Source organism: Glycine soja, chromosome 17 (genome assembly GCF_004193775.1).
Source record: "Glycine soja cultivar W05 chromosome 17, ASM419377v2, whole genome shotgun sequence".
Classification (NCBI taxonomy): domain Eukaryota; kingdom Viridiplantae; phylum Streptophyta; class Magnoliopsida; order Fabales; family Fabaceae; genus Glycine; species Glycine soja.
In genome coordinates this window covers 37194143-37206449 of record NC_041018.1, presented here as the reverse complement: position 1 = coordinate 37206449, position 12307 = coordinate 37194143, and the positions used below count along the sequence as shown (strand labels likewise).

The window sequence follows — 12307 nt, the reverse complement described above, 5'->3', positions numbered from 1 at the left end:
ACATCATTCCAAATCTCAAACTTATATCTCACTTGTCGAATTGCCTTGTCGAAACCAACACGATGCTTCTCCAATATTTTTTCCCAGGCATTGCACATAAAAGCTTGGAAGTCCACATTGGCACCTTGTAATATATCTTTGCCATAATCAAATACAACACTGCTCAACATCTGATTTTGAAGGTGGTATGCGAAATTGGAAAACTCTTTTCCTAATACCATAGAGAGAGCTTTAGTAAAGCTGGGCAGTGGAGTGTTGAATTGGTATCGAGTTGGTTGTTGCAACTCTCTTGGATGACTCTCCTCCTCGACATCTCGCCTTGTTTTCTTCTTCTTGTTCATATCACCAAGGAACAACATCCAGAGGCATCGAATGAGGAGTAGGATTCCGTTCTAGGGGGCAACAACAATAGCATTGCTAGAAGTAACACCGACCTCCTGGCACGCGACATCAATGTCCCGAGCATCCATTCCAATAGAATGAACAATATCTAAAAACAAAATAATTAAGTTAGAAAGCCGATAACAAAGTAGCAAAATGGTAAAAAGAAAGAGTAATATACCTTTCAAGTCCTCCATTATAGTAAGGAACTTGTATAAAGAAACAATAGGCTTGGCAGACAACCTGTGGGGAAGTCATTCTTGAATTGGCAAATTATGCCTTTTGTCTTCACTCAAATACTCCTTCGGGAAGTCATCATACTTCCTCGGCACTTGTTGCGAGTAAAATGAAAATAACGACCGACCATCAAAATCATAAAAGAAGTTGTCACCCAATCATGGGATGATAACCACTTTGAAAAACCCATTTTGAAGTTTTTATAGGAAGACATAAAAGGCCTAAACAATGGCCTATCTTGATGATGTATCAGAGATAACCATTGAGCTTTGTCTGTCGGCCAAGTTCGAAAATAGTAAAGGAACAACCGCACTGTTGACTCAAAGCGAAAAAAACTACACAAGGCACGAAAAGCCTGAATAGCTACCCATATGTTGGGATGCAATTGAGAAGGAGCAACGTTAAGAATGCGAAGGACGACCATGGTGAAATTGTCAATGGGCATCTCCATGTGAAGATCACAAAATATACAACCATACACATAAAAGAAATCCTAGTTTGCGGGAGCCCTAGGCACGAGTCCAGTACTCGACTCTACAAAGAAATCAAGTAGTATCCGGTGTAGAGTGAGTTCATAATTCTAAGTGTAAAACCAGAATGATGTAAATCCCTTTTTTATATAGGGGGTCGATAATGATTAAAATCCAAGCCCAAACGATTACAACCATATCAAGTCATGTCTGAGAGAGAACACCAAATGCCATCAAAGTTTGAAAATTCAATCGTCACAGTTAAACTTCACAATACGAATCTTTATAGCCTTTCTCATTCACTGTGTTCCTCGAGGCTTGGGGGGCTTGTACACCGTACGGGTATGTGGACTAATCGAATTCTCGTATATACCCTTCTGCCTTAACACACAAAAACACAAGTCATCCTTAGAGAGTATCCAGGTACTTAACTAGATTATGAATCACAAAAGTATCCACAAAGCACACAGGTGTTTAGGCACTCGACATAGCTAAATACCTAAACATTTGTATTTGACCAGTTTCCATGTTCAAACATGTGTGTATGCCAACTGACCGAATACAAAACACGTGTATACATAAAGCATTAAGGTACTTAACATGGTGATCGACACTCGACCTAGCTGAATATCTGAACACCCCTGAATACTACTTTGGTACTTGACTAGGTGCTCGACATAGGGATCGATTCTCAGCCTAGCTGAGAACGCAAATACCCAAAGATGAAGAATCATGACCACAAAAACATTAGGGTTATTTAAGTAAAAATCATTGGACTATTAATAGAAACCTTAATGGCAATTACTAGAGTGTTACGTAAAATGGTAATGACGTACCAAGGCCTATAGGTCTAAGGGCCATTAAAATATGTATAAATAGTTGCAAGAATATCGAGGTAAGACTATTTACAATATATTAAATACTTGTTTATTGTTCTTGTCCCAGATCTGACTTGAGCGTCTTTGGCAGATATCCCTTCTTTTTTTTTATCATCGAACATTGATCACCAGAAGTAGAAGACCTTGAAAAAGGAGTTAGAAAAAGAAAGATTACTTGATTACCCCTTTACAGGTACAAGTTTTTCTTAAGCTAAAATGTAAATGTAAAGTATCAATCATTAATGAACTTTAGAAAAATACCTTGCTTGCTGAATCAGTTGAAGCGAGACATACTCTTTTGGATTTGCCTGTTCAAGAGAAAGTCATAACAACTAATTCTAGAAGATGAAGCAGTCCCTTGGTTATTGGAGTTGAGGTTGCTGAAAGGGACACATCTTAAGATGATGCCACAATCACGTGGTTCCTAGTGTTTTGAGCTATATTTGTAAATTGTATAGATAGATGAAAAAAGAGAAGAAATAGAATGTAATGAATTAAAAAAAGTGAAGTGGAAATGAAAATAATAGAATAAAATTTTCATTTATTATTTTGATATGTTTTAATGAAATGGAATAAAATTTCCATTCTAGATTAATTCTTCAATGTGGACAAAAGAAAAAGATGAAATAGGTCCTACTAGTTTACATTATATTTCACCCTCATTTTACCAATCCAAACAATGGAATATAATACCATTATATTCTATATTTCATTCCCATTCGTTTCATTATTTTTATTTTTTTTATCATATATATATATATATATATATTATAAATTAAGACTTGTTATATATGTTTTGCATAAATATTTAAAATAAGAAATAAAAGAATATAATATTTTTATGCATTTATAAAATTAAAAATTAAAAAGAGAAAGTAGTTTTCTCAAACTCAAACTACTCTTAAATAACGCTAGTCAATTTTACTCTCTGTCAATACATTTTTCATTATGTTCTTCCAATTTAGAGTCAAGCTTTTGGAACATTTATCAATTGTGAGACTAAGCCAATAATTTTTGTGTGAACACAATACTATAATTAATTAAATATTTAATCATGCTAAAATGAATTTTAATATATATTTTGTTATCTTTTTATTATTATATTAAATTTTTTTAAGGTTTTAATTTTATTTCTAAATGCCATGTTCATACAAGAATTAAAGAAGAAATAAACAAGAAAACAAAGGCAATTCAAACTTTGATTAGGCCACTTTATATTACAGTCCACAGGCCTCACCTAAGCATTTTTGGTTTTGATCCACACCTCCACTATGCCTCATGTCCTGGGAAATTACTTAAGGCACCCCATTTATGTTTTGGTGCACCTCCTGATTTTGCAAAGTCCCCATCTTACCCTTCTCACCTCACTCACTAGCTTCTTCTCTCCATCTTCCTCTTGATGGTGGACAACACCATCACTGAACAGAGCCTGTCCATGACCAATGTACACCACCTGAGATTGTTCTCGGCAATGTCCTTGGCTTCACGGAGAATGGTGTTGCTGGCATGGTAGTTGTGGCTACAGAGCATGAGGCGGTTGACCATTGACTTGGGTCCAAGGAGCTTGGTGAGGTACTGGTCACGTTTAGCAAATCAGGAAAATGTTCCTTTAAAAAACATGTGTATCTATTTCAGTTATATCACATTTAGCAATTGAACAAAACTAATTTGAAGTTATTCAAAAAATTTAAAAACTATAATGAAACTTTTAAAACATAAAAAATCAAACTGAATAAAAACTAAAATATAAAAGGCTAAATTTGCATTTTAACCAATAAAATATATGATATTCAATATTTTAGAGATTACTTATATAATTTCATTACTTTAAAAACCAGAGAAAGTAATAATAAGGAGTATATTGACGATTTATTCCATAGAGGCACCTTCTCACAAGCCTCATATTTTTTTTTTCATTCACATTCACATAGGAATAACGCTTGATATGTGGGCAAGTATTGTCTTACAAATAAATGAGTTGGGTTAGCTCACAAAATAGCGAATTTATAATATAGGTGATCCACGCTCATTTTGTATTGGCTAGCTCGAGACCAAAATAAAAATATTTAAACAGATTTGAAAAAAGCTTAAAATTTAAATAATGAAAATAATAAAAAATATATCAAAGAATTATAAAAATCAATTAAAAATATGGAAAAAAATTCCATCTATTAAGTAATGGAGAAATATTTTAATAAAAGGCTAACTTACGCTTGGCCCCTTAATTTCATTATAGGTTGTAATTTACAATACCGTGCTTTCTATGTTGATCTTATGTGCATGGAAATTAAGTATTAGAATTGTAGAAATTGATTGCATTTATGGCACAAATGATGTGGGTGAAATGATAATGAAAAGTATAATACAAACAACGTTAAACCTAATGGGAAATAAGGCGTCATTTAATTGGCATGGCAACTTCTAATTGAGGGGATATGGCATTTTTTTTTTGAAAAGCTAATAGTTAGTATTAATTTATTAATTTTTATTTTGTTAATGAGAGGAATTTTAACTATTGTAGCCAAACACCAAATATCTATCATTCAAATACATTAATTTATTCTGTAATCGATATCAATAATCATTTAAAAAATATATATAATATGCACTTTAAACAATTCTACAAATCCACAAACCAATCTTGTTCAACCCACAAGCTAAATGAGTTTATGTAAAATCGTGATTTCTTGGAACTTATGTTTAACTTGATTGATCATAATTATAATAGAAAACTCTAATTTAAATTATAAAATTTAATTAGTTGATTTTTTTAGTAATTTTTGTGAAAATGTTACGTTTAGTTTTTAATTTGGTTTTGGTACTTGAACAAATAGATTAAACCCTAGACTAGGCCACTAGTAGAACACACCAATCTCACCACTGTCAATGCCTTCCCTACATTGTTGTCAATATTAGGTCGTTACCATAATGGTCGAGAAGTGTTGCACAAGTACATGGGTTAGGGCAATGCCACATAAGAGGAAGAGGACATGGTTGCTGATGAGTTCTTGCTGTTAAAGAGGGATCTCATCTTATGTGCTCCGATGGGCGAGACTGTTTTTGGAAGGTGAGACTATGATCTGATGGTTGACCCTAATAGAGGAATTGCTTACAAAAAAGAGTCCGACAAAGAAGACAAAGGCAAAGGAAACAACCATGGATACTAATGTTTAATTAATTTGGCATGACATTTGAAAATTAAATATTTGTGTAAAGGAAGATACTGTGATTGAAAATAGTGTTGTTTGGAAACAAGTGATGAGAGTGTTATAGACTCAAAGAACATAAAAAATGAACATCGGATTTAGTCTAGGTCTGAAAAATTGTATGTGTGATGGATAAAAAGCATAGGAGAGATTATGATGAGTAATAGCAGTGCATCAACGTTAAACCTATAGGAAAAATACGAGGTGTGTATGGGGATGAAAAGGGGGGGGGGGAGGAACTCATCACCGCAATGGTGGTATAAATTAAGTAAGAGGTGTACATAAGAATGAAAATGCTTTCTAGGATAAATTTTGTAAAAAATATAATTATCTCTCTTGTTATTATTATTGCTACTATTGTTATTGTAACATATATTTTTAGTTCTTGTAACATACATATATAGTTTTAAAAGTTATTGTTTGATCTCATTCTTTAGACAATCATTCTTATTATAAAGAGACCTTAAATAAAAATTCCGTTGCATATAAAAAAAGGCAAAACCACTTTTTAACTTCTGATAACTTATTATTGCTCACATTTGCCTAATACTTTTATCACCACTCCTTACTTTAAAAATCAGTGATTTTTAGTTGTTGTCACAAATGAAAAAAATTGAAATTGTAATGCATAAATAAAACTAATTAATCTTTTTTCTCTGTAACTATTTGTAAATGTCTTATAACAACCAATCATGTCATCAAATTTAGAAATAGCTGAGATACATTCATACAATTAAAATTAAATAAACTTATGCATTTGTCTATTTTTCTATTTATATAATAACGCATATTTTCTCATAATAATTCTGTTAATCAAAATGAAGACCACGTGCCAAGCACTAATAATTTCATTTTTCTAAAATGAAATACCTAAAATTAGATAATTCAACGTAAAAAAATCATACCTTTAAAATAATGCTTCATAGCTGAGCTGTTAATTTTTAATAGGTCAGAATTAAAAGAAAAACAAATAAAAAAAACACTCATGTCTTGGCTATTGTTGTTTAATGATGCTTTGTTCCTTTTTTTCCCCAATACAAGCGTTTCAGGTGTCAAAGTGAGACGAAGTAAGATAGAGAAAAAGAAAAGAGAGAGTGAGAGACAAAGAGAGAGAAGGGAAGCAACCACCATACCCTACACCGTTGACAAAATTAGGTAGTCACTCACTCTTCAGTCGATTCTTTTTTTTTCCTATTATTATTTTATTTTTTTCACTTCTTAATTCTTATTTATGCTTTCTTTTGTTCATTGATTTTGTAGTAATAAGTAATAATTATTAATATTATTATTAGTACTAGAGAGTGCGCGGGCGCCTGTGATGCGTTGCGTTGCCTCAGATCCAGGCAACTCATGGTGGTATGTGGAAAAGGGTGTCATCTTTTTAGGGTTTCCTTGTGATTCTTGAGACTTTACCTTTTCTGGGTTTCTTTCTCATGACTCTCTTTCTTCTTTCTTGTGCTTAGAGATAAAGGGGTGTTTTTGTTTTTTTGAAATTTGTTTCCTTTTAACTGGTGGGGTTTTAGTGCAGTCTGTTTTTGTTCAGATAAAGTTTGTATTTTTTTTGGTTTTTGGTTTTTGTTTTAATGTTTTTCAGGGCTTTTTCTCTCTCTCACTAGAGTTGACAAAGGTAGACGAAGTTGGTAATGCTCGAGAAGGGTGTTGTGTGACACTTGGTATAGCTATTTATGATTAATTTTTTTTTTCCAAAAATGGAAGCTTGGATCCGTTGATGTTGACCAGATCTATACCCCATTTCACTTTCACCACCTTTTAGCTATAGTTCATGCTTTGCATCGCCTGAATTTGCTTCCCCTTTTGTCTTATAGGGCTCATTAGGAATGGAAAATGCCACCCTTTCACATTCTAAGGTCATATTCAATCAGAAAAGCAGGTGCAAATTTAGTTGAAGTATGACAGGTTTTGTGATAGTTGAGGGGTGGGAGGGTAACTTTTTGTCCTACCTAGATAGGGATTTCGATGGAGGAGATGTCCTTTGCGGTTGCAGTGCCATTAAGAGTAGGTAATTGTAATTGCAATTCAGTCTGTGATAACCCAACCACAGTAGTTCCCCACATGGATGTATCCAGATTTAAGCTGATGGGGGATACAGGGTTGTTATCTAATTCTGTAACTAAGATTTTCACCGAAACGGTCGCAGGTTCAGATGATTGTCATGATAGTGGCAATTTGGAGGATGAAGTTGGTATTGCGGAAGTCATACCACCAATTCAAGATAGGGAAGGAGAGAGTCCTATGTTGGATATGATATCACAAAATAGAAGCACTTTGGTTGCTGGTGATGAAGAGTTAACCATGGAAATTGAGGAGGATTCGTTGTCGTTTGAAGGTGACCAGTTTGTTGATAGCTCGTGTTCTCTTTCGGTAGTCAGTGAGAACAGTAGTGTGTGTGGAGAGGAGTCATTCTGTTTTGATGCTACTTCAGATGTTGGGACACCGTGTTCCACAGATGTAGAGAAGAGCATCTGTGCTGTCAATATTGTTGCCGAGGCTGTTGATTTAGGGGAGTCAAATGTCGACACTGATATTATGACTGATCCTCTTGCTGTGGCAGTGAGCCTTGAAGAAGAGTCTGGAGTTAGATCTGGTCCAAAGTCTTCTGCTGTTGATCTTCATCAGTTGCCTCAGGAAAAAGGGGTGAGTGGAACAGTTGGTCGGAGTGTTTTTGAATTGGATTATACCCCACTTTATGGATTCATATCTTTGTGTGGAAGAAGACCTGAGATGGAAGATGCAGTTGCAACTGTACCTCGGTTTCTGAAAATTCCTATTCAAATGCTAATTGGTGATCGGGTAATTGATGGAATAAACAAGTGTTTTAATCAGCAGATGACCCATTTCTTTGGAGTCTATGATGGTCATGGTGGCTCTCAGGTAACGTTTAATTCTGTTCTTTATTATCACGATTCTTGTGTCCAATGATTTTAGTTTTATCTTTAATACCCTTCACATGGAGCTTGCTTTCCTCATTCAGGTTGCAAACTATTGTCGTGATCGTACCCATTGGGCCTTGGCTGAGGAAATAGAATTTGTGAAGGAAGGTCTAATCAGTGGAAGTATGAAGGATGGTTGTCAAAATCAGTGGAAAAAGGTTTTCACCAATTGTTTCTTAAAGGTCGATGCTGAAGTTGGTGGGAAAGTTAATAATGAACCTGTTGCCCCAGAAACTGTTGGCTCCACTGCTGTTGTTGCTGTTATTTGTGCTTCTCATATCATAGTTGCAAATTGTGGTGATTCACGAGCAGTTCTATGTCGTGGCAAAGAACCCATGGCATTATCAGTGGACCATAAAGTAAGTTGCTCCAATAATAGTTATAGATCCCCTTTAAAATTTTAAAATTTTAACAGGTGATTCATGGTTGTGGTATGTTAGCCTAACCGAGATGATGAATATGCAAGAATTGAGGCAGCTGGAGGAAAGGTGATTCAATGGAATGGCCATCGTGTATTTGGTGTTCTTGCAATGTCAAGGTCTATTGGTATGTACTTCTTTAATCATAAATTTTACTTTATTTGCGGTGTCTCTCTTGTGTACTAGTTTGAGTTTCATGGAAATATTTTATTGAGAATGTCTGATTGCAAGGACTTCCGTCCCTCAATATGTTTATTGCATCACCTTTTTATGTACCCTAATCTCTAATGAATTTGATTTAATTGAAATATATAAAAATCTAGCCTAACAGTAATACTAAAAGATGAACACTCCTTCCATTCATTTATTGACGAGTAAGCTAACTTTGAAACTTGGGTGAGGATATAGTTACATTCTTATCTGAAAATATACAAGGTATTAAGTGTACGTACGTGTTTAGGATTATAGTAGGATTATAAGTTTAACTTTTTAAATTATTCAAGAATTTGTTTGGATCAGGGGTGGTGAAAGAGATGGAACAAGAAACAATTGAAAGAGATTAAGCTCCCTGCATGGGAATTTAAAATTTAAGAATTTATGGAGTGGAATTTTTTTCCCCTCTGAAAATGAGAGGGAATATCCGTACTTTTATTTTAAAATTGTCATCTACAATTTTACCTTGTATATTGGGTTACTTAGAAGTTCATAAGGGTTATATTGAATTCTTATACTTCAGTGTTGTTAAATAGCGGCCATGACGGATTTTATGAATTTATTAAATAGGTTTTTTTCCCCTTCATTCCATCCTGTTCTCTCTAGAACTTCTTAACTTTGCCCTTTGCTGCCAGTCTGCAATAATTATTGAAAATGTATCCTTTGAACATAAACTTCAAATCATGGAGCTATGAGCTCCTCTACATTCTATTTTTGGTATTCAGAATACCATTTTTTTAAGGTTTTGTTCAGCTAAAAGCCCAAAGATGATTGCAGGAGGCAAGTAAAATCAATAATTTGCTTGTATATTATTGGTATAGTTGCGATAACAAAAAGGCTTGTGTCTGGTAAGAGATTATGATTATCTTTGCTTGTTCAGATAATTAGATGGTAGAAAATGTACTAGTACAGGAAATTTAGTTGTTGTCCGAGGCCAAAGGCTGATAGAGGCAATTTTGTAGTAGCCCCAGTGCCTCTTCTCATCCTCTCCTTTTCATGCTGCACTTTTCCGTGTTAAATTTGGACTTTGGCATAAGTAAAGCACCTGTTCATTATTTCTAATAAAGAGAATATTTGATTGGCTACAGTTGCTACCTTATTGTTCTATGTAAATAACTGTTTATTAAAAAAGTCAATATTTCTGATTAGAAATTTTGCAAGTACATTATCATTCTCTTTCTTAGAATGTGTGGGTTTGAGCCTAACTTAATCCCAAGAGTTAACTCATAGGGTGAGGGTTGTCCTATACTTATATACTCTATCTTGACACTATCTTTAGTTAATGTGGGCCTTGGGTTTTTCACAATACAGCCCCTCATGCCCAACACTTTTGGGCTTGGGCTTTTCCCAATACTCTTTTTGCTAGTGGTTTTGGCACCACTTGCTAGTAATAGTGACCCCATATCAAAATTTTGAAAATCTATACTCACCAAAGCGCTCGAGAGGACCCAAATACTCCAATTTAATTTAGATTTGAACGGACAAAGCACAAAATTAGCATAATTTTTGTTTGTTTTACAAGTTAATATTTGTTGTCACAAAATGATGATGGCCAGCTAGCTTGCCTATGCAACTAGGAATCCTGCAATTATTATGCAGTTGTTTATTCAGTTGAAATTATTTCTGCTTATCCTTGCTGTGACTTTCAGGCGATAGATATTTGAAGCCATGGATTATTCCAGAACCAGAAGTTACGTTCGTTCCCCGTACAAAAGACGATGAGTGTCTCATTCTGGCCAGCGATGGTCTGTGGGATGTTATGACAAATGAGGAGGTGTGTGACCTCGCTCGGAAACGAATAATTCTCTGGTACAAGAAAAATGGCTTGGAACAACCCTCTTCAGAAAGGGGAGAGGGAATTGATCCTGCTGCACAAGCAGCAGCAGAATACCTATCAAACCGCGCCCTTCAGAAAGGAAGCAAAGATAACATCAGTGTGATTGTGGTTGATTTGAAACCTCAAAGAAAATATAAGAGCAAGACATGATGATGAATGATGATGATTTCAACTGCACTTGGTTATTTGAAGATGATAGAAAGCTTAATATAATCCAATATAGTTTTGCCCTCTAATTTTTCACCAGGGCATTTCCCTTAGCTCAACAAGATTAGCACAATGTACTATAATACATATCCACCTTCCCTAGAAACTCTTAACTAATCAAGAGTCTCCTTGTTGTTTACTAATGCTGCATTGGGGACTTATTGTATTCATTATTATGCCTCCGAGTGCAAAGGCTCTGTGAGGCATAAAGAGTCTCCTTAATATTATCTTAGCCTGTGTGTTCATAAAGAAGCAGTAGCTAATTGGCAAGAGTGGCTTTCAAGGTGTGATCCACTTTCACAGGTTTTAGTACTGTTACCTGATTCTCCTCTCAATTATGCAACAAAATGGAGCTTGTTCAAGAAGTTTGTGTCGGTAGTGGATTCATATCAATGGCCATGATCCAAAGTCCATTGGTTACATTATTATACTCAAGCAATGATGGTGGGGGACAAGGACAAACAAGGGTGCCTAAGAAGAATCACAGTTCCTTTATTCTTTTTGGGAACTATGAATGGTATACCTGTGCATAATGTTGTGATGTTCCACGTAATTCTTAAAGTAACTAGTTGTAAATAGGCAATTGGCTTATCAGTTAATTGGTGCACTCTGATGATGCATTCTTCTCTCGAGGAATATTTTGTTTTCTTTTACTAAGTTTTGATGTAGTTTCATTTAATTTGCTAGGTGTCCAAATATTGAACAAGGTTGTAATACTAATTCTGATATAAATTGAACAACAGGGATTAGCCATATAATTTGTTACTGTTTTTTCAATTAATTAAAATTTCCTTTAAAGAAAGACAATGCTTATCAATAAAATTGAACCACAATTTTTCCACAAAAACAGTACAAGTTTTTTTTTTAATGAACATTTGCATGTCACTTCAATAGTTTTGGTGATAATTTGATAAACCTTTCATTCTTTGCAAATGAAGTTGACTTTCCAAATATTATTAACAATATTGTATTTGAAATAATAAAAATGTAGAATGAATTTAATTTGATATTGATTTAATTTTAAAAACTAATATTTAAAGGTTAGAATATCATAAACTATTTAAGTGATCATGTCTAGTCAAAACTAACATACACTATTCTTTTTCTTAGTTTTGGTGAGTCAATCTTAATTTTGATCAACTATCTTATTTCAATTTTTTATCGACCAAACAAAATATATTAAACTAGGTAAAAGGTACCAAAAATCCATATACAAATGAGAAACATCTAAGTAATTACTATCCTCCCTCCAATGGTTAAGGCTTATTTATACCGAAAGCAACCAACAAAAAAAATTTAGGATAAAAAGTTAAATTTGTACTTGAAAGTGTGAGACATTGACAAATTGATCTCTGAAAGATAAAAAATTTAAATTTAATCTTTGAATGTGTAGAAAATATAACAAATTAGTTTTATAAACAATTTAATGACACATTGGTCCATAAATTTTACAACTTAATATCAAATTGATCATAAAAAATATAACCTATTGTCAAATTGGTCATTGA

The 12307-nt window shown here is 33.9% G+C and overlaps 1 protein-coding gene across 10 annotated transcripts; it reads left to right on the top strand.

The window, feature by feature from the left end:
* The first annotated feature begins 6197 nt into the window (after positions 1-6197).
* LOC114392722 (protein phosphatase 2C 77-like) lies at positions 6198-11557 on the top strand. 10 transcript variants are annotated; one of them, XM_028353942.1, is made up of 7 exons: positions 6202-6327; positions 6465-6528; positions 6767-6845; positions 6999-8064; positions 8165-8482; positions 8564-8669; positions 10405-11557. In XM_028353942.1, exons 4-7 carry the CDS (start codon positions 7150-7152, stop codon positions 10740-10742), a joined length of 1677 nt encoding a protein of 558 aa, XP_028209743.1. In that variant the 5' UTR covers positions 6202-6327; positions 6465-6528; positions 6767-6845; positions 6999-7149; the 3' UTR covers positions 10743-11557. The 10 variants fall into 10 exon arrangements, 9 of the variants coding, with proteins under 9 accessions (XP_028209747.1, XP_028209743.1, XP_028209742.1 ...); XM_028353945.1 differs by having other exon boundaries at positions 6203-6327; positions 6465-6845; positions 6999-7188; positions 7331-8064; XM_028353946.1 differs by lacking the exons at positions 6465-6528; positions 6767-6845 and having other exon boundaries at positions 6198-6327; positions 6999-7188; positions 7331-8064.
* The last annotated feature ends 750 nt before the right edge of the window (positions 11558-12307 follow it).

Excerpts from the sequence above, each read along its gene's own strand:
- LOC114392722 (XM_028353941.1), top strand. The coding sequence starts at position 7,150 with ATGGAGGAGATGTCCTTTGCGGTTGCAGTGCCATTAAGAGTAGGTAAT. Across the intron at positions 8,483-8,563 it reads CATTATCAGTGGACCATAAA|CCTAACCGAGATGATGAATA; the intron begins GTAAGTTGCTCC and ends GTGGTATGTTAG. Across the intron at positions 8,670-10,404 it reads TGCAATGTCAAGGTCTATTG|GCGATAGATATTTGAAGCCA; the intron begins GTATGTACTTCT and ends TGTGACTTTCAG.